This window comes from Protopterus annectens, chromosome 17.part0 (assembly GCF_019279795.1).
Source record: "Protopterus annectens isolate FY-2018-M chromosome 17.part0, PAN1.0, whole genome shotgun sequence".
NCBI lineage: Eukaryota > Metazoa > Chordata > Ceratodontiformes > Protopteridae > Protopterus > Protopterus annectens.
Genome location: NC_056751.1, coordinates 134,851,422 through 134,879,272, shown reverse-complemented (window position 1 = coordinate 134,879,272; position 27,851 = coordinate 134,851,422). Strand labels below are relative to the sequence as shown.

General features: G+C 40.0%; 1 protein-coding gene across 4 annotated transcripts in view; it reads right to left on the bottom strand.

The window, feature by feature from the left end:
• The window catches only part of LOC122791373 (aminopeptidase O (putative)), a 2,634,672-nt gene that overhangs the window by 418,604 nt on the left and 2,188,217 nt on the right, over positions 1-27,851 (bottom strand). For 3 of the 4 annotated variants that reach the window (XM_044059087.1, XM_044059089.1, XM_044059090.1), the window contains one exon: positions 6,078-6,227. The exons of the other annotated variant lie outside the window; for it this stretch is intronic. In XM_044059087.1, coding sequence (XP_043915022.1) covers positions 6,087-6,227 — 141 coding nt within the window. In that variant the 3' untranslated portion in view covers positions 6,078-6,086. Of the gene's footprint in view, positions 1-6,077; positions 6,228-27,851 lie in introns of those variants that run through there. 4 annotated transcript variants of the gene reach the window in all.

The window sequence follows — 27,851 nt, the reverse complement described above, 5'->3', positions numbered from 1 at the left end:
TGCTTGGGTCCCATCTTTTAGGTTACATATGTTGCTGTAAAATGCCTTATGGTTATCCTTGGCTGTGCTTGCCAAGTTTTTCTCAAAGATGCACAAAGGATTTAACATGTTGTCTTATTTGTCTGCTGAAGCTGAGGAGGGTATTTTTCCATTGTTGGGGCCTCACCTTTGTTTTCTTGGACAGCAACATTTTGCATTTGTTGTACAGTTTGTTGATGCTGGATATCTACCATGGCAGCTTGTTTTTACTTGGGGCTCTGGCTTTGATTCTTTCTGATACAACCAACTCTATACAGTTATGCAAGTGACTATACAGGGCTTTAGTGTAACCTTCTGTTTGGTTACCATTTCTAGCTGGGGGTGGGGCTTGTAATGCATTTATACCTTCCTGCTAGGAGGGTAGAGTTTGCTTTCATGAAGTTTTTTTAGTCTGACTTCATCCTTTGTGATTCTGGTGTTAGTGCCAGCTCAAAGGTGACTAATTTGTGGTCAGATTTAACTAACGACATTCTGACAGTTGGAGGGGAATCTATAACTGGCTATGACTTGAATAGGGGTCTTACCCACAGTAACCTGAACTTGGAGTAACTCCATGGAGTTGTCCAATCTAACTAGATGGGAGGTGCAGTTATCTCTAATAAAGATAGAAACACAACTTCCTTTGGTTCTCACATGTTAGTTTTGTGGTCTAAAGGTGTGGAAGGCATTGTAGCCTTGCAAGGCCAGGGTACTCTCTGAGGCCTTGAACCAAGTTTCTGTGACTGCACAGACATCTACATCTTCCACTGACAGAAGTGCTTCCAGGATGTGCAGTTTTTGGTTTAAGCTCCTAGTGTTTAGCAGCATGACCCTTATTTTGTTAGAATTGGCAAATTTTACATTGGTAGGTTTCTTTTCGAGACCTTGACTAAAAAAAGGCACTATGGGAGAGGCAAGAGTCTTTACCAGCAGCCGAAGGCCTTGTAGTGCCAGGTGCAAACAGTCTCTGGCATAGTAGCTAGGTTGGTCAACCATGACTTCCCAGGCTGACAGAAACTGGATCCCCTTTGAGTGACACTAAAAAATGTGTCAATTACTGAAATCAATCATTTTTTTGTTTATACTGTGGCATCTAGGTCAGCAATGGTGAACCTTTGGGCTCGGTGTGTCAGAAATTTGGAAAATGCCTATCTAGACTCTGCTGGTGTGTCACCCCCCCACCCCCTCCCCCCCAGCGAATTCTGCAATTCTTTACATATTCATTTATTTAAAAAATACAGTCCAATCACTTGTGCTGCTATGTATTATAAAAGTAAATGAAAAATCAGTGACTTACAATAGAGAAAACAACATGCACTGATAACTGGACTAAAAATAATGCACCAAAAAAATTGCCCTACTTTTAATAGTAAATTTGAAATGAACAAAATACGGAACACACTGCATTTGAGTTGATTAACATCATTTAAAGACTTTTTTGATTGCTGAGTTTTAATAGATAAGTGGAGGGTCACATATTTCTTCTATTTTGGTTTATTCAGTTTCTTTGGTAACTTGGGTGTTGGTGAATGCTGGTGTGTCACCCAAAATGTCATGGCGTGTCACCTTTGACACACGTCAAAGTTTCGCCATCACTGTTTTAGATGAGGGTAGTATGCTGATCAAGGCTAGGGACATACCTGCCTGGGACACATACTCAAACAGCTCAATCATGTCTCTCTTCATATAGTCTAGTGGGGTACATCTCAGGTCGTCCATTTCAACATGAGTTATGACAGAGTCATAATAGTACTTGCTGCTGAGGGATCTGAATGCATGCATGATCTGAATAATCCTGGCACTGGACAGGCAAGTGACCTGACTTTCTCCTTGTCCAACCTGGTGAGTGGAACATCTATGTGTCTCACTATGGAGACTCCAATGACAAGAAAATTTGTTTTTTTGAGTATTACGCTTTACGGGCTTGGTAGGTGAGACATTGATGTTACTATGTATCATGGGTGCTGCAGGAAACGTGTTAGTTACAGCAATCTTGTGGTATGGAGGTGTTTCGATAAGTTTTCTGAAACAACCTCTGAGTACACTGATTTTGTGTTTGATGCGTACTATGTGTATGAGTGGTACTATCTACATGAGTAGTGGTGGGTAGGTTGACGACCTATTCAGTGTTACTGTTTCGAGTGCGAGAGAGCAGGGATTCAAGATTCTTGGTGCAGATACAGCTCTCACACTATGTACTAGAGGGAGTAATTAGCAACAGGTTGTCAGTATACATTAGACAACTGCTACACTACCACAGGAGACCCAGGTAGAAAAGGTTGGCAGGAGAAACAAGGGTAATCAAACTATCCATAATGCGAGGTTGAAGAACTGTTATCACAATGGGCGTTTTTTTCAGGACTAATCAAGGAGGTGCTCAGTGGATGGATATTTCTGCCATTTTTTTTTTTTGCTGGTGGTTTAATAGGTCATAGTTCACTAACGGTACTTCTTTGACCAGAAAAGTACTAAGGATGAGAACTACACTAATTGGCTACAGCTGTGTCTAAGGTAAAACCTGTTGAACTTATCTGTCCGGCTATTGCGTACAATTGTGTGGCAGTGTGGGGTGCTGCGCAATGTGCAAACCAGCAGAAATCTCAAGCTAAAAACGTGAAAAAAATTTAAAAAGGTTCAAAAGGAGCAATGAAGATGCTTATTCCAAGCTCTAGACCAACTGCCCTTCACCAGACAAGTTCCAATCAGCACACTTCTCACTAGCGTGCAGAAGGGCCCTTCCCAATCAAAGATGGCCTGGAAAATGTGCTCAGAACAAACAGCTACTACAAAATGACACAGATGCAGCAAACCCGTGTCTGGACTATGCTATAATTACTAGCTACCCTAGTTTCGAAGGGAAACACTAGAGAATGTTTAACACAGCAGAAAAATGGCAGTGAGCAACTAAAAAAAATTTTGAACAGCGGAAAAGCAGCAAGTAGACTCTAAAGAATGTTTTAAACAGCAAACAAATCAGTTATTTTGAAACTGCCTAGTGAGAAAACCAGAACAGATTGCTTTGCAACAATGAAAGGTACCAGCAAATAATTAAACAGTGAAAATAGCAAAAAGAGCTCTGCAAACAGTGAAAACAGCACTAAAATACGATTTAACAGGCACAGTAAGGCAGACAATTGCAGTACAACAGTGCAGTTTAGTACACAGTATTTAAATATAGTATTAAAATAGGCAGCAGACAATAAAAAGTGAAGTAAATAGTATAAGTAAAAAAAAAAAAAAAAAAAAAAAAACAGGCGACTTATGACTTTTGGGAAGCTGAGAAGCCTCTAGTCGTCTGGTATCTCAGCTCAGAGCTGTGGCTGGTAGCCCACCTCAGTTCAGGTTTTAACTTGCTGGATGGTCTTCTATCCTATAGTGTTTGAAGCACCATAATACACATACTGTTAAGGTAAAAGTCATTAGGAATACACAACATCAAAAGTGATAGATGTCCCACACTCTACAAAAAAAAAAAATAAAGAAAGAAAGGCACAAAGTAAGACAAAAGATTCAAACATAAGATTTTAAGCATATCAACAAACAAAAGGGATTAAAAGAAATTGCTGGAGCTAACGACAATTAACAAAACAAAGGATAACATGAGTAGAATGTGGGAATACTAAGGGATGGAATACCAAAAACTGTTTTATACAAGAGGAGTACTGATAAATGAAACAACCTATTAAAATGTGCACAGAGCAAACTTTAAGAATCAGGCGTGCAAAGATTAGTAGCACCTCAACATCTGACCACAATGAAGTTATATTAACAAGGTGAACACAATGCAAACTGATGTAATCACTCCAGGCAAGTACAGCAGGGTAAAGGAATCTAGGCATTCATTTACTTAGTGCTGAGTTGTTATGGTACTGTCTTACAAACACATCACTAGATCAAATCCAACCAGCAAAGGTATGAGGTCATATTACAGAAGAAAAAGGACAACAAGGATTGCGTGGATACTGTGCAACGCTACATTCCTCTCTACATTATATCTATATAGATATAAATGTATATATATATATATATATATATATATATATATATACACACACACACACACACACACACATATATATATACATAGATATAAAATATGCACATATATCTGTGGTAAGAGCTCATTTTGTCAGCAAATCAGGCAGTCAAGTAAAATGGACTGCCACTTGGCTTAATGCCTAACTTGACAAACTGTGTGCTAGAATGGCTTCTGGTTCCTGGGCTGACTGCCTTGTTGTTGCAGCAGTTGTAAAAGCATGGACTTATAAGAATATATGAAGTCATGGGGTGAACCCTTCCAACAAATGAACTTTATTCCGGTTGTCTGCATAAGTGTGTTTTATTTTCATGATTGCAAATTTAAGGTGGTTTTCCTTCCATTTCCTCTCATGTTTCTGCATGTAGTACACACAGTTGACTGCTACATAGTGGATTTTTTGTCTGACTATTGCTCTAAGTGTTTACATATATATAAATATATACTTATATGTGTGTACATATGAATATCATACAGAAATGAACACTCACAATCTCAAAAGTAACAAATATCTATCAAAAAAGATCAAAATGCAAAATATCTAAAATAAATACCCCCTTCCCCCCACAGGAGCAAGTCCCTTCACACTCTCCATACCCCTTGCTACTTATATATACCAACTCTGAGATCACACAACAGTGGGAAAAAGACATCAGAAAAGGGCAAATTACTAATCCCTGCCATACCACAAACTCACACAAAGTAACACTGGCCCACTCAGATCATCTGACTATTTGATCTACCAGAATAAAACATACGACAGAGAGGCGTGTGTGAGTAGACATGGACATGCAAACAAACACACACACACACAAAGATATATGTGTATATATATATATATATATATATATATATATATATATATATATATATATATAGATATATATATACACATACACAGCGTCTATACACACACACACACATATATATATATATATATATATATATATATATATATATATATATATATATGGGTCTACTTCGAAATCCCAATGCCCAGAATCGCAACATTTAAAATCCCAAGACCAAAATCATGAAACCATGGAAACTCGAACGTCAAATTTTTAATAGGGTAAGTAAATACTTGCTCAACATGCCCTTTTCTTCAGTGTAGTGTGATCCTGGAGTTGGTACATATAGTTGGGAGGGTGTGGATTTCACTTACCTTGGCATGAGTTTCGTTTCCATTTCGCCAAATGTTTGCTTACCCTAGTAAAAATTCAGTGTTCGAGTTTCTGCGGTTTTGTGATTTTCACCTTGGGATTTTAAATGTCGATATTCTGGGAGTTGGGATTTCGAAGTAGACTCGTGTGTGTGTGTGTATATATATATATATATATATATATATATATATATATATATATATATATATTTAGACAGAGATACACACACACACACATATAGATATATAGATACAAACATACATAAACGCACACATATATAAAACACTCAAGCACAAAGTTAGTCTGGCTTTCTTTAAGTTACCCAGTTTGCTTCTCTGTGTCCACGTGGATCTCCTGCCTCCATCCTCCACCAAAGTCTGACAACAAGACTCCCTTATGTCTGGCACAACATTTCTGAAACCACTTAGAGTTTAGTTATTCAATACACCTGGTGAAAACATGTTCCATATCAGCTGAATCCATCTCTCTTTCCCTACATTGATCTCTACACTACATCTGTTAACCTTTCAGCTCCTTTTTATACTTAAGTAACCTTTTAGAATTGCTTTTGTGGAAACTGACTCCACGTTGTATTGAAAAGTATAAAATATTTCTGCCAAGTCCTTCTTTGTTCTAGACTGCATACCTCCTTGTACCCTTCCTCACAGGGCTTCTGCATGCTCTATGTTGGTTGAAACAATTTAATAGGGGCTTAGGGGAAAGAAAGGAATGCCGATGCAGCAAAACGTATTACATGACCTTGAATTTGTTTTATAACAACTGTTTTGCAATCCAGATTTATACTGCAGTAACTAAAATTATGCTTACAACTGCCAACTTTTAGTATGTGGGATAATTACCTCCAATATTTAAAACAACATTTCAGTCACCACCTTCACTGAGGCAGGATCCATTTCCTCTTGAAGTAAAGTAAAACACTGACGTGCCAGCTGCTGCTGTTTGCTGTCTTCGTTAACCATCAGTTCTCCATACAGATATACTCCCATAGCCTACAAATTATAAAAAAGCAGAAGAGAGAAAGCACATTTTACAGCTAGGCTTTACAAAACTACAAAATGTCCTCTCATTAGAATTATAACCAAGTAGTACAAATAAATAGACTCTCCCAAGTGATTGCTGAAATGTTTTTGCTTTAACAGCCTTCCCAGTTCAACAAGAATCCGCCTGCCTAACTGTGTAAAAGCTATTTAAATATCCTAATAATTATCTAGATTCCCTTCTAGATACTGTGGCATTCATTTGTACTGCAAATGCAGACTAGCAGGATGACACAAATAAATGTGCGTGCGTGTCTGTGCAGGCTCAAGGAAGACAATGAAGCTTCAATGACTGTGTATTAAGTGGATTTAAAGCTCCCTTAAATGTGGGATATTACATGGAGTCCAAAGATTTATAAAACTATCCCTCTCAGACAGAAGTATCGCTTTTACATAAAGCATATCAACACAGGCTCTTCTTTTTGTAACTGCTGGTTAGGACTTTTTTTTTCTAGGTATGTGACAGTAAAGGAAGATGAGAAATTACAGCTTCTAATCTCTTTTTTGCCACTAAATTAAATTAAATTGAATTACATTCCATTTCAAAGGTTACATTACCTGCAAAGGTGAAATAAGCCAACAAAGAAGCCAAGCAAGTTAACATGTATGTTACATGAAATTTACAATGAAAAAATAAATAAATGACCAGTTACAGTGTTGAATAACTTCACAGGGTACACATACAGAAAAAGTAACAGCTAAAACATGGTTACTTCACCGCCCCACTTCCCTAGTTAAAAAATGCATAACAAGTGTGCGAGCGCACACACACACACACACACACGCGCGCGCGCGCACATTTATTTCATTTTGCTGAATGGGCTGGTATAAATGAAGCAAGTCTTTTTCCCAGTGGAAACCTAGAAACCTGTGAAGAAATATAATACATAGAACAAAAATGGAACAAATGGCGTGTGCCTCACATTACACAACAATTGAAAAATCGAGTAGTACCCAAGCAAACACTTGTTCCAAACATTACTATTTAGTGGCTGCGGTGGTGCAGCGGTTAGCGTTGTTGCCTCACAGCAAGAGGTTCTCCTGTTCGATTCTCGGCTGAAGTGCCTTCTGTGTGGAGTCTGCATACCACCCCCCCCGGATGACTGATGTCTAAAGACATGCAGGTAGGTGCATGCGTGAATGGGTGTGCCTTCTTTAAAGGTTGGGTGTTGGGCTGACAACTCGGCACCGTAAAAATCCACTGCCAATCATTAGCAGACCGGAGTTCCGCTGTGGTGACCCCTAACTGGGAAAGCCAAAAGACACACACACTGGTTCAGGAGTACTATCCTTATAAGGTTATATCAAGGTCTACAGCAGTGACAACAGTTTTGACCTATACTTCCACTAAATGGTAACATCAATGAGAGCAGCAATGGCAGTTTATTTATTTATTGCTTTTATTTTTTTTTTAACTACGTGAATGGGCTAATCTACACAGGACCCACTTAAACCATGATTCAGATTACAACAGATGAACAAAATCTAAACAATGCATTTTAAAGACTTTACAGCAGTACATAATTCACTATTTTACATGTCCCTAAATTACATTATAACACCAGTGAGAAGATGAGCAAAAGTAGCTGTGTTGCTAACAAGTAGTACAGCAAAGGAAAAGTGGACAGTACATAAAATAAAAAATCCATTTTCGTGAGATGAAAATTGCGAAAGCTTAAATACCCAAAAGGTGAATTTTTCTCAGGGTAACTAAACACTTGCCCAACATGTCCTTTTCTCCACTGTACTGTGATCCCAGAGTTGGTATATATACATATAGTTGGGGGGTATGAGGGGCACGGCCCCCATACTGTGGCACGTGGGTGGAGTAGACCCACCTAGGTGGGTTTTACTTACTTCAGTGTGTGTTTCATTTAAGTTTGGGAAAGTGCTTACTTAGCCTGGGAAAAAATTGTCATTCGAGTATTTAAGCTTTCGCTATTTTTGTTTCGCGAAAATGGATTTCAATGATATGAGGTTCGACCTTTCAAAATAGATCCATACATACACACATAGATTGCATATATATGCACACAAAAAATCTCCCAAGATACCACTATAACTGGCAGCAAACTGCTCCTCAAACAACACTAACCTTTGCTATGACATGTCTGTTACAGCTACATAACTTCTGCAGATACACAAGGCAGTCTACCAAGCTTTGTTTCACTCTGCAAATTAGATTAATTTAAGGTGTCTATGCTGTTTACACAGATTTGAAGATAACAAAGTCTATTTCTGAAAATAACAGCATTTCACGTACACTTATTTTTCACATCAGAGTAAAAACGACTCTCAGACAAAACCAATTAATAAAAACTATAAGAAAAACCTAGCCAAGCTAGAGTATTCACTGTGTGAGACCTTAAACCTCCTGTAATAGAGGCCCATGGGATATATACAAATGACCACTTAAGCAAACCAAGTGTTTCAGGTATTTGGTTTCTATGTCTATGACTTTTTACTTTTTAAGTCTTTGTGGAAGCATTCAAACCAATAAAACCAAAGCCCACTAGTTGTGGATATGCATATTTCTACCTTCTTATGACCTCATCAGCGCAGCATAAGCTTCCTCCCACTTATGCTGTGCTGATGAGGTCATAAGAAGACCAAAATATGCATAGCAACAGCTAGTGGGGTTTGGCTTTACTGGCTTGAATGTATCCATACCTCTCAAGTGTACCTCAGTATGAGGAACGTACCTCATTTGGGGTCTTAAAAAGTTCAAGTTCCTCAAATTTCCACATTGAAAGACTGTCACACATTCAGTGTTAAGAATTTTTTTAAGTGAAATCTATTGAAAATAGAAATTAATCATATTAATTATTTAAAAGATCTTTATAAGTAAAAATCAGCATATTTTAACCATCCTATGTCCTTCCCAGTTGACGTTGCCAGTAAGCCATTAGTATGTGTTCCACATTTTGCCCATTTGTTCCACATTATGAGGGCTAGTGTTCCTCATTTTGGAGAAGGAAGGTTGAGAGCTATGAATGTATCCACAAAGACTTAAAAAGTAAAAACTCACAGATATTCAGAAGCCATATAGCTGAACCACTTGGTGTCTTTACGGGGTTATTTGCATGTATCCCATGGGCCTCTATTACAGGAGGTTTAAGGTATCAAACAGGGAAAACTCTAGCTTGGCTAGGTTTTTCTTATAGTTTTTACACTTATTCTTCAGTACACACAAACATGACTCTGTGAATCCTACAACGTTTTACTAAAATCATGCTGCTCAGACTCTATTTCTACATAAAGGCACAGTTATGACTCTGAACAAAGCATCAGACTTAAAAATTGAATCACTGGGACTTTCTTAAAACAATGAGGACACACTGCAACAGGCATTTGTTAGGTTTTTGTGTACAGCTAGATGGATACAATCACATGAAAGTTCATATAGCAACACTTCTGCATTGTGTACATCAGGAGTCCTAACTACTAAAAGGAATAAAATACTACTGAATGAGTGACCTTTAAATTCATTTTCAAGACTAGGGGTTTGGCTAGAGTAATTGCTGATGTTCCCATTGTTCTAAGTTTTTGTACTGGAAAATAAACCCTGATGGAGCTATACAAGTTACCACTTTCAAGGACACTAAAAACTTTCAGAAGCAAAGAGTAAAATAAAAACATGTCAAACACCAAAGGTAATTAGTTACTGTCTCATAGTTCAATGAAACAGTGTCCAAATCACACTGGGCAGTACACAATTTAGGTCTAGTTTTCATGAACAACTTCTTAGGTGCGAATGGAAGTCTGAGACAGTGGGTTCCACCACTTTGGTTTGCACAAGGGGTTGGATCTCTAAGTATGCATTTAAAGAAGAAAGCAGAGTACAGAGGAATTTAGGAACAAAGGATTGAAAGATCTTAAAATCTCTGTAATCATGTTCAGCCCTTAAACAGAACAAACACTTGGAGTGATGGTCTTTATAATGGATCTGCCTTTCCAATCACACTTTCCTCTCTTAGCTGACTATTATTTATTTATTTGTATTTGTTTACCAGGAAAGTCTAATGGGCCACAGTGAGCCCATTTTCAGTGGAGGCCCAGGGAGAAAAGCTCCACAGTAAAATGATCAATACACAAAATAAGTATACCATAGAACATAATCTTCAAGATACACAATATATAACATACAATATTGTAAAGTAGATTGTTAAAAAGCTCCACAGAAAATGAACTACACACAATATAAGCATAACACAGTACAGAATATTTACCATTCACAATGCATAATATTCAGTACAGTAAGGTAGATTATTTTCAACAGTTCAATACAGTAGGAGGGTTGCAATTGACCGTTAGCGTCAGTGTGCATTATTACCATGCAGTATTAAGGATATAGTGGTTTACACAATTAGTATGTAGGTATCATAACTAGTGGTGAGTGATTAACACTTATGAACACAGGTGATGAATACAGCAGACAGTGTGAGCTATATAACTAAGTAGGAGTTAAAAGATAGGAATAGTAATGTAAGAGACGTGTTAGAATGAAGGTGAGGTAGTATACAGGAGGGGGTCAGGTTTTAGGAGGTGCCATTTTGGCACATGTGCACTGCCAAAGAGAAAAAAAGGTGTTGTCTCAGGGACTTTTTAAGGACAGCTGGACTACTAGTAGTCCTAATTGACAGTGGGAGGGTATTCCATAGTTTAGAAATGGTAAAAGAGCAGAGTGGCTGACCAGCTGAGAGGTTTGGTTTTTCAACATTCAGGAGTACCTGGTTTTCAGATCGGAGAAGTCTATTGGGATGGTACAGAGTAAGAAGAGAGAAAAGGGTAGGGAAATCTGAAAGTTTGTATATAAATTTGTGTGCAGTGGTTAACTGTAAATATGTTAGATAATTTGGAAGTTCTAGCCAATATAGTTGGTGAAATGAGCAACACTGGTGTGATGAGAATTTTGCATTGGTTACAAATTTAGAAATTTTATTAAAGCATGTGTCTAGTTTGGATTTCAGACAGGACTGCATATTGGTAAGGAGAGGGGCACTGTATAGTAGAGATGGTAGCAAAAAGGAAGAGGCTAGGGACAAGTTTTGTGGAATGGTTGAGGAAGTATTTGTGTCTACAAAGGATGCCCATTTTTTATGTGCTTTGTTTTGGTATTATTGTGGATATGGAGGTCAAAACATTAGGTTTTAATCTATGATGACACCTAGTACTTTTGTATTTGGAACAACTTTGACGATAATGTTATTTTGTGAAAGAATAGTAAATTCATTCTTGTTTAGGGTGTTTTTTGGGGGGGGTAAGCAGCAGGAATTTGGTTTTGTTGAGGTTTAGGATGAGATGATTATTGGTCATCCAAGGTTTCAGTTGAAGTTATGGCATTTTGGGTGAGCTGTTGCAGTTCCGTTATGGAAATGGCAGTGCAGATGATGGCAGAGCGATCTGTGTATTAGATGACGGTAGCGTGGGTAAGAGTGGTATGAAAGTTGTTTAAGAAAATGCTAAACAAAAGGGGCAAAGTACGAATGATTGGGAACAGCTGTGATTGTGTTAAGAAATGGTGAGAAAGAGTATTGCCACTTTGTGGATTGTTGCCTATTACTGAGGTAGTTTGAGAACCAGTTTAGGGTTGGGGCGAGATGAGTAAGTTAGAGAGTTTAATGAGAAGAAGGGGATGGGAGACCATACTGAAGGCCTTACAAAAGTCAAGAAACAGTGAAGCAACAATTTTGCCTGTGTCTTGGGCCTAGTTAACTGTATCCATGAAGGAGATAATAGCTGTAGTAGTAATGTTACCAGGTCTAAAACCATGATGAGTAGGAGAAAGGATTTGGTTAGAAAGTAGATAATTGAGAAGTTGAGTGTGAATGCATTTTTCTAATATTTTAGAGATGGGTGGAAGGATAGCAATCAGTCAGAGTTTGGAGATGTCAAAATTGTTGCCGCCTTTATGGAGGGGTAGAAAGTATGCTTTTTTCCAAATTGTAGGTATGTTTGACTCTTGAATACATCTATTAAGAAGTATGCTGATGGGATACGCAATAGAGCTGGCTGATAAACTCTGCAGGTAAGCTGTCTGGAGGTTAGTGCCAGGTTTGAGTTTAAGAAGTTTTTTTTATAGTGTAGGTTGGTATTGGTGAGAGCGAAAAGCTGGGTAGTGAGGCACTGGTGGCACATTGTAAAGATGGATCTGCGGGGTTGAGGTTAGTTTGTGGAAAGGTGGTGGTGAGGTTAGCTATCACATTAATGAAATGTGAGCTAAAGAGCGAGGCTATTTCAGTGGGTGTTTTATATGGATCTGGGCAAGAATTATTATTTGAGCCTGGATATAATAATGAATTGACTGTGCTGCAGAATTTGTTTTGAGTTCTGCTTATGTTGGTTTTGTACGTTAAAGTAATGTTCTTTTTTATTTTTTGATGACTAGATATTTTAATTGATTACATAGGTATTTATATTGTATGAGGTCAGAGGGATTTTTGTTTTTTTGCTATGCTTTAGTGGTTTGGTAAGCCAGATGGCATGACTAGTTTTTACTCTCTTTTGACAGAGTGGGGCTGAATTACTTAGTATTCTGAGAAATGTTGAGTTGAACAGTCTGACAGGAACATCAAGGGGAAGGATTTTAGTGCTTCCCAGTTGACATTTTGTAAAGTTTCATTAAGGGTGGTTGGGCAAAAATGAAACAAGTCTCTAGTTTGCTTATAATGGTGTTTGTTTAGTGTTGGAGTGGTTTTATGTATTACATAGGCACTTTAGGCAGGTAGGTAGTCACTAATACTATTAGGTAGTGTCCCTGAGGAGGAGATTCTAGTTGGTTTGGAGACCATAATCCAATTCAGAACTGAGCCTTTGTTGTTGCTGTTATTGCTGAACCTAGGTATGTTGGTGATCAGTTGGGTGAAGTTATATAGATGGATGTTGGTGGAAGGATGCTGATGGGAGATACCAAGCCAGTTAATGTTAATGTCTCCCAGAATGACTATTTCATTTTCTATATTATTAGTTATCCAGGCAAGGATTTCTTCCAATATTGGAATGTTATTGCCTGTGGAGATGTATAGGACCACAATACAGAGGTTTGTACAGTTATTTACTTTTAGGTAGGCTATTAATGTTTCAGCTGTGGAAAACTGTGGTACAGGCTTTGTATATGGAACTATGGTAAAAGCACTTTGATATATCAGAGCAACACCTCCACCTTTTTTACTAGGTCTAGCTGTTCTTAGAGAAGCATAGCTTGGGGGTAGGAATTCAACATCTTTTACGTACGGTTTTAGCCAAGTCTCAGTAGTGGCTATGAAATTTGGTTTGTTTTGAGCTATCCAGGCATGAAAGTGTGAGATTTTGTTTCTGATACTTTGAAGGTTAAGGGTTGTGAAATTTAGAGATTTATAGGAGTTAGGGGGGTTAAGAGTGGTAGTGGTGGGACCAGGGTTTGGATGTATGTCTCCACATTGGCATAAGTTGGAGTATCTATGTGGGAGCAATGTAAGTTGCTGTTTCCTTTTTGTTTTATAATGATAATCTAGAGCAGAATATGTAATGTTGTTTTTTTGTGGAAGAAAGACTTTCACTTTGGTTTGTAAAATGAAATCTGTTGCATACACACTAGAGGCTACTATAGATAAAAAGGAAAAAAAGGAATGTTTGTGTAGATGTTGTAGAAGTAGGTGTGTTATAAGTTGTTTGATATGATGTTAGTTGTAGTAGAAGGTACAGGGATAGAGAGAGAGTGTGAGGAGTACAGTGTTAGAGATGAGTGACAATGTAAAGAGGGAGAACTTGTAAATGCAATGTAAATTTATTGTTAGCAAGGTAGCAGTAGTTTTCCAGGGAAGGTATTTTTTGGTCTGAGGTGAAGGTGAATGAAGTGGGAGTATAACTGGTTAGATATAAGGGTGTGAAACAATTGAGTACGGTAGGAGTGAGTTAAATGGGCGTGTCTTAAAGTGGATTTGTGATACGGTAAATTCTGATGATGGGATGATTAGAAGAGTATGACTGGGTGACTTGTAATGATGGGAGGAACTAGGGTTGACATAAATGTAATTGAAATGGGGGTGGGTCGGAATCAGGGTTTAGGTAGGTAAGCGGAGTGAGCCCAAGCATAACAATGGCAAACTGAGTACGGTACCAGGTTCGGTAATATGTAGTCTACTAAGAAAAACTATCAGTAGGGTGGAACACCTGACTTTGGTGGAATTATGTACATTATTACTATCTCTTAATTGCAAGGAATGTAGTTTATGCAGAGGTATATATATCTATTTATATATATATATATATATATATATATATATATATATATATATACAGAGAGAAAGAGAGCAGTGAATGGCAGGAAAGCAAATAGATAGTGAAAGTCAGCTAAAGTTATACCAGCACAAACTGAGTTACAGCATGAAAGAAAGTAGAGGAAAAATGTCTTAAATGTGACAGGGATGAGAAGTAATGTGAAGAACTTGTGAACTAAAGGAAAAACAATATAGCACAACTGTCTACTGGTAATGTAAGAGTCTTAGGAAGGGCGGGTTTATGAAGGGTTAGACAGAAATATGGGGGAGGGGATACCAGAAAAAGTCCCAGTGGTGTGCTACGCTTACCAAAGAAGAAGAAATTTAGAGAATACTGTTATTAGGTGACAACATACATTAGATGTTCAAGCTGCACTTAATCCAGTTGCGCCGTAATGTAAGTTGGTTCTACAGCAGTGTAAAAATCACTAGATCTAAGAATCGTGGGAGGGAATGTGTTAGCAGCTGTAACACATTAGGTGTTCAGGCTGTGCTTAATCCAGTTGAAACACGCTTAGTTGTTCAGCAAAATCCAAAAAACACACGAAAGTCACCACACACCACTTAATCCAGTTGAGCCATATAGTAAGTTGGTTCTACAACAGTGTAAAATTCACTGGATGTGAGACTTGTGGGAGGGAATATGTTAGCAGCTGTAAGACAACAAATCTTTTTGAAAAAATACAAGAATAAAATAGGTTCCACAACTGTGCACTTATCTAAGCCTATGTGATGCTAGCATCCAAAACAATTATACAGAAGAGACTGAATGGAGTTAAGATCTTGCATTCAGACAGATGGCAAGACAGTCTGTGGATCTTATGCTCCTACATCCACTTATGTACTCCTATGGCCATTGGCTAAAGTCATACCCTGGACATACGTGCATATAGAAGGTTTTGGCTTTGGTACGCCAACCTAACATTAGGTTACCTTGGTGGAAAAACCCCATCAGTACTGGAATACTGCAACAGTAATCTAAGGAAGAACATCTTTCTGACCCAAAAAGCGAAATCTGTTTTTGTATTTAACTTCTGCAGTTGCAATATTAAAAGCTTATACATTATTTCAGTTGAAAAAAAACACAAAGACTGAACTTGAAAAGGGTCTACTTGTATTTTGTCCTGGTCAACAAGTGTATATGTATCTACATATTTATCTACATATATGCATATTCACACATGTATGTGTGTGTGCGTGTGTGCATACATTTTATACACACACACACACATATATATATATATATATATATATATATATATATATATATATACACACATACATACATACACAAACACACACACACCCATTTCTTTACACATCTGTGTATATACAAAGTGTCATACACATAACCTAACACTCAACATCTCGAAAGTGAAAAGACTGATCACTTGTGACAGCATTTAAAATGTTTGATATTCCAAACATTTGACTAACTAAACCCTTCCCAAATATGTGTATGCATGTGTATGTATGTATGTATATATATATATATATATATATATATATATATATATATATATATATATAATGGGACTACTATATATGATCAACATTTCTTAATGTCGAAGACCATATGGCCGAGACCATATGATCGACATTCGAAATGTCAACCATGTAATATTAAAAAAAAAAAAAAAAAAACACAACATTAACTTACCTTCGAACTACTAGCAGGGGGGGCTAAGCCCCTCTGCACCCCCACACCTCCCGTAACTTAAATATACCAACTCTGAGATCACACTACAGTACGGTAATGGAAATCTTTCCATTCCGCACTGTACGGAGATGCTGGTTCCGCATGGTCAGCATTTCAAATGTCGATCATATGGTCTCGGCCATATGGTCTTCGACATTATGAAATGTCGACCATGTGTAGGGGACCCTTACATTCACAGACACACACACACACACACACACATATATATACATATATGTGTGTGTGTGTGTGTGTGTGTGTATATATATACATATATATATATATATATATATATATATATATATATATATATATATATATATATTTATTTACAGAGAGAGAGAAAAATCAATAATCCAGTTTCCAGAACTCTCTGACCTTTTATGCTCCATCCTTAAACTATGTGCTGCCTTCAGTAATCCTGACTCTGTTGTTCAACATGGTCATGGCTGCAATGGTCTACAAATCACTCCAATTATCATTATCAAACAAAAAAAACTATACACATCAGTCCTGCTGGCATTACCTGGTGCAACAGTCCTCATGAAATGAAATCAATAACAAAAATATAATATAGTTTACAAAGTTTAAAACAAAAGAAGACACTCGAAAACAAATGCTGTCATTTTACAAAAGTCAAAATGTAGCAGTACTAAAATAGTGCAAAACAGCCACTACCAAGAGGAGTGAGTTACTGCACCAAAACATCAGATAACACAGACTTGTGGCAAGGATGGTAATGGCAAACTAACATAATGGCTGAATGTGACAAAAGCACTGCAAACAAGCTGGACTTTAGTTCAAATGCCAAAATTCCAGTTCGAGAAGGCAATATTTGTTAGTAATAAAATACATTGCAACATACGCCAAGCACTCCCCTAGGAGAACAAGCTCCACTAGATCTATTATGAAAGATCGTACCTCCAAAAGCTGATTTGCAAAACATCGTAACTAAAACATCTACATTTCTCCACATTAACACCTAGACATAGTTAAAAGTTAAACATCAAAAACTACATAAGAATCAGTTGTGCAGGTGGGCTCTACTCCATTGCATCTCTGAACTATCTCTCTTTAAATATATACATACATATATATATATATATATATATATATATATATGTGTGTGTGTTTATAAATATATATAGTGGTCTACTTTGTTTCATTGAATCTCGTTTCACTTAATTTCATTTCACCCTGTCCACTTCGCTGAAAACTCATATTACTGAAAACTCATTTAACTGAATCTCATTTCACCGAACTGAACTTAGTATATATAGCACTGTGTAGAGTACTATAAAACAAGTAAAGGTATATGCCCTTTTCCCCACTGTAGTGCGATCCTGGAGATAGTATATATATATATATAGTTGGGGGGGTGTGGGGGCACAGTCCTCCACATTGGGGGGGTGTATCCCCACTTAGTTTGAGTACGTATTGTCTTCTGGAGAGAGTTAGTCATTGGTGTTGTAACTATGCATGTCTGTTGTTTAAAATGTATTGTTTTGACGTTTTTGGTAAAATAGAATATAAAACAAACAAGGTGGAGGGCTATGCCCCCCACCCCTAACTATATATACTAACTCCAGGATCGCACTGCAGTGGGGAAAAGGGCATATACCTTTTACTTGACTTACAGTACTCTACACAGTGCCATATATACTAAGTTCAGGTCAAAGAAATGAGATTCAGTGAAATGAGTTTTCAGTAATTTATGTTTTCAGTGATGTGGTTGGGGTGAAATGAAATGAAATGAAACAAAGTAGACCCGTCTTTTTTAGCACTAAAAAGAACTTCGAGTAAAATACGGATCCTATCTAGTCTGGGGGGAACGTCTGGATGATACTTTTTTGTAGCAGCTTTTTGATTTCGTGTGCTACTGTTTCCCTTTGACTGGCTGGAATGTCGGGTAACATTCTTTATGAGACTGGGCAAAGATGGAAGGGGATGTGATAGCCTCTGGATATAATCTGTGTACCCAAGAGTCGGTTATCTTTTGCCAGGCAGCAGGGTACAAGGAGAAACGACCCCCAACCGCTTCCAGAGGTGAGCAGTTGGGCAATGCTTCAGGAGCACTGATAGGGTTGGCCAGAGAAAGAATCTCTGGAACCCTGGTTTTGCGGACCTCCTCTACCCTGAAAGGGGCATCTTCCATTGGCGTTTCCCCCTCTGCCTCTAGGGGAAAACTCGGCACGTGTATCCCAGAAAGAACCCTGTGATTTCTTGTGCCAGATCTTTCTGCTCCTCTGATTTCTTGAATAGAATCACTGAGGAGTGGAGTGTCTGACACCAATGGCAGACAAGGTCTTGCCATGCTGTTCACACCATGCCACCGTATCCTTGACTTTAGAGTCAAACAAAGAAGCGGCCTCTATGGGGGCATTCATGAAGGAAGCCTTAAAGGAATCCACAAAGTCACAAAGGCACATCCAAGCATGTCGCCTGGTGAGTATACCTGCGCCTGCCGCTCTAGCCGCCCCTTCCATTGCATGAGAAATAAGGTACATGGAAGAGTTGGAAACGGACTCTAGGGTGGCTATCTGAGAAGCCACATTACCACAGACTTCATCAGAAACAGCTCCTGCCAAGGTTTCAGAGAGCTGGTTGATAAGATCTCGCTGAAGCCTGGTAAAATGTGCCAAATAATTCAAAGACCTTATGGCGAAGGTCGATGAAGCAAACACACGCTTCCCCAATATGTCAATCGCCCGGGACTCCTTGTTGGGCAGATGGACAGTTTTGCTCTCTTCTGCCAAATCCTTCTTAGTAGTAGCTAACACCACCATAGCGTCTACTGGGAGACCACGTGACCAGTGGGGGGGGGGGCATGATAATATCTTGTCTGGCCTCTTAGGTATCACTTCCATGGTATCAGGAGCCTTCCATGCGCGCTGCACGATGAGCTGGACGAGCTCATCAGCAGGCAGGGTGACCCAGGAGGTAGGGGGCTGGGCACAAAAAGCTTGCAGGAAAACAGATTTCTCAGAGGAAGGATTAGAGGGCTTCCAGTCACCCCTCTGTCTAAGGATCTCAAGGATGTCACCAAAGGACACCTCATCAGAGGGTGACCGTGCGGACCCTTTCCCGTCATCAAAATCCATATCTTCAGTCAGCTTCCTCTTGCACAATGCTTTGTGGGGCTCTTCCTCAGTGGGAGGTTCTGGGGAAGCCTGTAAAGAGGGGGTCTCCTGAAGAGGAGAGACCTGAAGCTCTTGTGCCCAGTGTCAGGGGGTTGAAGCTTGTGGCAGTTGCAGCACAGAGGGTGGAGAGGACTCCAACAAATGAGCTTTGCCAGCGGAGGCAAGTGCCCTCTCCATGGCCAGAAAGGCTGCCCCGCCCAAGGAAGGATGGGAGCCCGGAACAGAGCATGACAACCTCGGAACCGGCGTCACATCCCGCCCTGACAAACCCGCCCCTAGACAAGGAGTCTCAAGAGGACTGTGAATCGTAAGAGATGGAGCATTCCTGGAAGATGCCATAGAAAAAAATCGGCATGGAACCAGGAATGCCCTCCCCAATGGCACAGTCACTGGCCTGAGAAGAGCCCGATGCCCAGTGCGCCGAGGGCCACAAGGACGACTCTGGTTCCAAAGTGAGATCCACTATGTCGGAGGGAGGGAAGCTGCTGTAGGAGTAATAGGCTTTGAGACTTGAATAGAAGTCGAAGGAGGAGTATACGTTGGGGTTTGAGGCAAAATACGCTCACCTGACTGAGGGAATGTGGACTTTGATGGTTGAGAGAGACCTCTGGCCTCAAGCAACTGGCCAACAAGCCGCAACACATCCTGCTCAGAAAGACTCTTGGTTGACCTCATGGAGAAGGCTGATGGCGATTCTGGCCTTTCCAGGAAAGGACTATACTGACTGCTTGCAAAAGGATCCAATGAAGGGGAATATTTGGTCCTTGCTAGTTCAATAGGTGCAGAGCTCAATGCTGAGGAAGTCTGGAAGAAAACGGTGTGGAAAAAGTCTGCACCGAAGATATCGGAGCCATGGTAGTTGAGGGTGTCTACACCATAAAGGCAAAGGTCTCCCCCGAAGGGTACGGTGCCGTAGTGGAAAGTGTCTGCACCGGCAATAAGGACAGTGCGAAGGACTGCACCGAAGTACATGTCAGTGCCGAAAAAGTCTGCGCCATAGAGTACAGAAGAGTCATACTTGGAGCCGAAGGTGACTGTACCAAAGGGGACTGAACCTGTACTGATGGTGCCATTAGGGGTTGCGACAGAACTGCTGGAACCGTAGTTGTCTGCACCGGAAATTCCGGTGCCGATATCGATAAAGTAGACATGGCTGCAGTCAGGATCATTTGGGGTGGTGCCGAGCCTGGAGCTGACAGGGTCACAGGTGGCAGCGCCGGAGTAGTAATCAATTTCTCCTTCTTGTGAGTTAACTCCCTACGATCTCCAGAGGGAGAAGAAGGGAATGACTTCGATGAAGAAGAGGAAGAATGTCTCTTGCGGAGTTTAACAGGAGGGGGTGAGCCCTCTGACCCAGAAATCGCCTCGGAGAAAGAAGACTTGAGGAGACCTTTCAAAATTAACTTATTCTTTCTCTCGTTGAGAGTCCTGGTAGAGAAGTTTTTACAGATCCCACATGGAGGATCTACAGTCAAGTGGGATACATTAAGACAGTAGACACATAAGTCACGGCCATCGGAAAGCGGTAACTTACGGCCACAATCCTTGCACTGCTTGAAACCAACGGATCTTTTCTTATCCGACATAGCTGTTGTGCAGAAGAAGCACAATAGCAAAAGGAAGAATAACGGCTACCCAAGAAAAAGGGTAAAAAGAGAAAAAGAAGGCTTTCCAACGATAGTAATGGAGAATTACCACAAGGTAAGAAAAGAGGGTAATAAAGGGAAACGACTAAATGGAGAGATTCTAAAGTATGCGATAGGGTAGGAAAATATTAGAATAAACTTTTGAGAAATTTTTTGAGTAATAATATATAAACTGTCAAAAAATTAGTCACAGCTGAGAGAGTGGCTTGACATGGCTGTTCAGTAATGCGGCAAACGAGATCTGAGGTAACGGAGTAGAGCATTCCGGGTAGGACGTTAGCTCGAGAGCTTTTGGCTGACACGAGCTTGATATTGTCCGGCTCGGTTCTGAGGATGGAACCAATAACCCATCAGTAAGGTATGAACGAAGATTAACAACATCAGGTTTAATGTTTTTTCTTATGTATGTGTACAAGCAAACACAAAAACACATTTTGGATAGAGTGACTAATTATTGCATGTCCTAAGTAGTTGTGATCACTGTGGCTTCAGGTTTCACTTGTTTTCCACTGGTTCATCTGTTTTCCTGTTTACTGTTCATTGGGGATGGGGCACAACAGAGTTCTATGTCTTCTTGTTCATACTGTAGAGAGCTGTTTTGAAAGGGAACTGAGGTTTAAGGAAAGGCAAAAACTGAGCGATTTATGTAATGCTGGATTGATGATAAGTTATACAAAATAATATAAAAGTGATGTATAATATTTGTAACTGGAAACATGGTAATATGGTTTGTTTTCTTTTACATAAATGTATATTCACCTATGTCAAATAATAAATAATTCAATAAAAGCATTAAAAAATAAATCATGATTTAAACAAGCAAAACAATATAGAGTTCTGCCCACGTACACTTACTGTGAGACTGAACAAGTGCTTCCAGACCAGCTGTTTTTTAGTAAAAGTACAGTTTTTGTGCGTGCACTTAAATCACCTGCCATTTTAAAGTTTTCTGCATCGTTTTACTGTGTTCAGTATTTTCTAAGATTAATCTGTTTGGCCAGGTGCACGTCATTTGGGTAGAGTGGTACTAAAGCTAAGTGAGACAGATGGACTAATTTCTGCATGTCCTAGGTAACTTTGAGCATTTTAGTTTCACTTGTGCAGAGCTGCATTAAGCAGTGGCAGTAGTTATTTCACAGTGGGTAGTGTGTACAAGTAATTTACTTTTCTTACATACTATTTAGTGGAAGTGTATTTTCCTCTAAATCCTGTTAGTTAGACACCTACTTCTGTGCTGTGTAAATATCTTGCTCTTATTTATGCAGGCGTTTTCCTACTTGCATTTGTTTGCTCAACCTGGCTACCAGCTGTCCTTATCTGTGTGGATAGCAAGTCAAGCACCACCAGCCCAACAAAGCTTCCATTGGAATACTCCCATTGCTCCTCTTCATTTCCCTCACTGACCCTTAGTACACAGCTGCCAGGGACAAAATGGAGAAACAGGTTGCTAACCCCCCTTTTCTACTGTCAACCTTATAGTGCTCTGGTTCTGAAGGCAGTGCAAGAACAGCCACATTCTCACAGAAGAATTCCTTCTCAACCTAAGGGGCTCCATCTGTGAGAGATGCAAATGCTTAACTAGAAAAGAACTTGTGTACTTACCATAACGTTCTATCTGTGTGGTCCATTTTCTTCCTCAATGTATAGGCTTGGAAACGACACTCTGATCTGACTCCGTCATTACTCCAGCTCATGGAGAACAACAAACTCTCGAGCTCCTTTCCTACACACAATGCACCAGGACTAACTTCTCTCAGACTATTCTTGCAGCTTGAGAGCGAAAGAGAGAGAAACTATAAAAGAACTGCCATAACTGGAGTTCAACACAAGGGACATATGGTGTTCACAGTGTCCTTAAAGTTCTCATTCCTCCAGAAGTCATTTGTGAGAAATGGGTGGGGAGTTGAGGAAGAATGAAAATGGACAACACAGATAGAATGTTATAGTAAGTACATAACTTCTTTATCTGATGTTGTCAATTTTCATTTGTTGCTCAACATATGGGACAGAGTCCCCAGCTACCTAAATTCCTGGGTGGACTCTAAGGAAGGACATTCCTGAGTATAGCTGAGCCAAAGGGGCTCTTCCCCTCGAGACCAGATCCAGTTTGTAAACAGTGATAAAGGTATGAGGATTTGACCAAGTTGCAGCTGCATGTATATCGTCCATGATTGCTCTAGACTTGAATACAGTGAAAGTAGCCAAAGATCCAACTGAATGAACCCTTAATGGTTTTGGTAGAGGAGATCCAATTTCAGAAAAAAAGAAATGCAATCTGTCAACCATCAACCATCTAGCTATAGTTACTTTTATGACTGATTCACCCATCTTGTGATGTGCAAAGGAGACAAAGAGCTGGTCTGTCTTTCTAATTTGTTTTGTTCTGTGCATGTAGAAGCATAACTGTCTATGAACATTCAACAAGTGCAGCATATACTCTCCTTTATTCACAAAGTTTGGGAAGAATACTGGCGGGTTATGGATTGGTTAATGCTGGATTCTGATACCACCTTAGGTAAGAAGGAAGCACTGGTACTTAAGGTAACCCTGTCCTTGTGGAAGACAAAATACAGGGGCTTAGAAGATAATGCTTGAAGTTCTGAAATTCTTCTAGCAGATGTTAATAGCAACTAAAAAAAGACAAGTTTCCCATGTTAAGAATTTTAAATCACATTTAGCTACCGGTTCAAAGGGAGACTGTGTCAAGGCTTTCAGTATCAAACTTAAATCCCTTGGTGGTACAGGATCTTTGTAAGGTGGTCTAAGAAGAGTACCTTTCAGAAAAGCTTTGCACTGTTTAGAGGAAGCCAGGGAAGAATTCTGAAACCCCAAATGGAAATTCAAAATGGCTGCAAGTTGGACTATGATAGTTGATGAACTAGCACCCTCATTAAATAAACTCGCTAAACATTCAGGAACAAAATGCATCGGGGCTGAGAAGGGTTCTACCCAATTCTGTTCTGCCCTAAAAATGAATCTTTTCCATTTACTTCTGTAGAGTTTCTTCATAGATGGTTTATGGGAAGATAACAAAATGGAATGGACAGGTGAAGACAGCACTGGCTGCCTGGCTAGCAATGGAATTGGAGAAACCATGCAGTTAGTTTGAGGTTTAAGATGCCTGGCGAATCATGCCTGTTGGGTAAGAGAGAAGGTCTGGAGTCAGATCCAGAATTCAAAGATAGTACAGAAGATAAGGCCAAAAAAAGGGGAACCAAATTTATTGAGGCCAGTAAGGTGCAATGAAGATGACTTTGCTCTTCAACCTGGCTGCTTTCTGGAGGAATTTAGGAATTAAAGGGGTCAGCAGAATAGCGTATAGAAGACTGGGGGGGGGGATCGTGGAGAACAGCATCTCTCAGCAACTCCCTCGGGAGGGGTGATTAAAGCAAAGAAGCTGCTGCACTTGTTGTTTAAGGGAGATGCAAAGATATCACAGCAAGACTGGCCCCACTTATGGAAAATTTGTTGCTGAGAGATCACTCATGAGGTAGTAAGATGGACCTGCTCAGTTTGTCTGCTATCACAATAGACTTCCCTGGAATATGTGCTGCAATCAGAAAGCGGTTGGAAGATATTGCCCATTGCCACACCCTTAAGCCTTCTCGACACAGAGGCTAAGATTTGGTTCCTCCTTTTTGTTTATGTACCAAACTACTGACATGTGTCCATTTGGATCGTAATTGTACTGAGAGGGAGAGAGAGTCTTGATATGCTTGCAGTGCCAAAAGCACCGCTCTCATCTCCAGAACATCGATATGCAAGTTGGCCTCCTTTGGAGATCAAGTGCTTTGGACTGTCTTTTCCAGAAAATGCCCCACCCCCACCCAATCTGGGAAGCATCCGTGGTCACAGTGGCCTTGTGTGGAGGAGAATGAAGGGACAGCCTAGCAATAGTTGTTGTGATTGTATCCACCAGGAAAGATAACTTGTGCATACATGAGTTACTGTTATCTTTGTCGACATAGGTTGAGAGAGAACTGATCATTGTGTTTGTAGCATCCACTGCAGCATTCTCATGTGATATATTGCTAAAGGAACCAAGACTATTGCCGCTGACATTGATCCTAGGGCCTGTAGAAGCAACTGGGCTGAAATGTTGGTACAACAAATTATTCTCTTGACCTGATTTCTTATTGTCTGAACTCTCGGAACTGGAAGAGATGCAACCATAGATACTGTGTTGTAATGACTCCTATGAATTCCAACTTCTGGGCCGGTTGTAATTGTGATTTGCTGTGATTGATGGTTATTCCAAGATTTGAACAAGTTTGCAACATTTTTTCTCGGCTTTGTACCAATTGATGCCTGGTCGGAGGGTAATGAGCCATTTATCCAAATATGGAAACACACAGAATCCCTGCAGTGTCACGTGAGCTGCCACTACTGCCATACACCTAGTGAACACCCAGGGTGCTGTGGTGAGGCCAAAGGGCAGTGCTCTGAACTGGTAATGACTGGCTCCCAGATGAAAGCGTAAGTACCTTCTGGAACATCTGTTCATTTTTATGTGACAGTACACATTCTGAAGGTCTACTGAGCACATCCAGTCATCCTTGATCAGAAAGATCAGAAAGGGCAGAACGGACTGAACCGTGACCATATGGAACTTGGTGTATTGAACCGATTTGTTTAACACACTGATATCTAAAATTGTTCTTCAGTCCCCTGTATTCTTTGGCACTAAAAAGAATCTTGAGTAAGTTCTGGATTCTCATTTCATTTACAATTCATCTAGTTAGTACTTCAAGGTTTCATAAGAATAAAGTGTAACATATTTTTTTAAAAAAAGTTTAATTAATGCTTTTAGAGTGTAATTGGTGATTAGCATGTTGATTGTTTGACATTGGTGATTGGCTAATATTTTTTATAAAAATGAAGATGGTTTAATGAGAAGTTTATTCTGATGAAGGCTATATGTTGTAGCCGAAAGTGCTTAATCTGGTTCAAAAATAAAAAAAAGATACTTGGATTTTATACGGCCTGGTTTTCATTTAATTCATAAGTTCTGGATTCTATTTAGTCTGGAGGGACTGATTGGATGACTCTTTTTCTAGCAGCTTTTGAATTTCCAGTGCTGCTGCTTCCCTCTGATTGGGTGGAACATCAGGGATTTTCTTGAGTAATGGGGTGGAAGGGAAAAGGGATTTATATAGCCTCTGGAAATGATTCTCTGCACCAACATGTCATTTGTTACTTTTAGCCAGGCTTCTTGGTGCAGAGAAAAGTGACCCCCAAATGCCTCCAGAGGAAGGCAATCGGGCCTCCGTTCAGGAGTACTGACAGGATTTATCAGAAGAAGTTTCTCTTGCCTCTCGGTTTTGCGGGCCACCTCTGCCACGGAGGCATCTTCTGCCATTATTGCTCCCCCCTGCCTCTGGGGGAACTACCTCCACGTGTGTCCTAGAAAGAATGCTGAGACTTCCTGAACCACATCTTTTGATCTCTCTGTTGATTCCTGGAGAAGGCCATTGAGCGGTCAAAAAATGTTCACCTATGGCAGATAGGGTCTTTCTGTCCTTCTTGCACCTGGAAAGTGTCTTTCACTGTGGGGCCAAACAAAGAAGAACCGTCAAAAGAAGCACTGACAAAAGATGACTTGAAAGGCTCCATAAAATTGCACAGGCACATCCAGGCATGGCTCCTAAAGGAAATGCCCAAACCCACAGCCCTTGAGGCACCTTCTACTGCATGTGAAATGAGCTTCAAGGCCAAATTTGCAATAAAATGAAGGGCAGTCAACTGTGAAACCACAGAAGTATGAGCCTCTGCAGAAGTGGTCCCTGCAAGGGAGTTTGAAAGTTCCTTAATTAAGTCCTTTTGCAACCTCATAAAATGTGCCAAATAGTTCAGCAATCGGAAGTCGATGAATCATATCTTTACTTCCCAAATCTGTCCATAGCCCTAGATTCTCTATTGGGGGAATGACAGTGGAACTTTTCTGCTGCTGCCACAACCATGGCATCAACTGGTACTCCCTTATTCTAATGTTCTCTTCCTACTGATGGAGCCAGGATCCTGTCCATTCTCTTCAGGACTGGTTCAATCATATCAAGATCCTTCCACATCTGCTTAGAAACCAAATCAATGCGTTCATCAGTGGGCAGAGAGACTCAAGAGGTAGACGGGCCAGTCCCAAAGGCTTCCAAAAATACTGACTCTTCAGGAGATGGGTTTTGGGCAGACCAACTACCCTTCTGTTTTAGGATTTCAAGGATGTCTCCAAATGAGAAGTCACTGGGTGATGACTTGGGGAGACCCACTTTCTCATCAAAGTCAGTATCCTCAGTGACGGACTCCTGGGGGGAGTCCAAGTGCCTCACCTTGCACATCCTCTTCCTAGGGACTTTTTCAGTGGGATGATCCAGGGAAGTATCAGAAAAAAATAACAATTCCCAGCTGTGTGGTCTGGAAGCTCTGGGATGGCTGTTTAAGTGGTGCAGAATGCTAAGGATCACAGTGCAAAGTCAGCTGAGACATTGAGGGTGGATCCGGGGGTAAGGACTTGCCTGACCTGGTGAAACAGAGAAAACCATCTTCACAACCTTGAAAGCCGAGCACTCTGGATACAAGGAAGCCAATGGAGTAGAGAAAATGAGTTTCTGGTCCACCTGCTCCCTTCGCTCTGAGAATCATCTGCCCGAGGTGGAAGCCAGAGCCAAACTATCCAATGCCGAAGCTCCAAAAGGAAGAGATGTCTCTGAAAACCTGGGAGTTGATCCTATCCCCCGATCTGACCTGGAAACTTTGGCTCCAAGACTCATCTGGATTTGACGAAGTTGGAGTTGGTGTGCTCAGAGTAGCTGTCGGATCCGAAGAGAGGACTTTCTTTG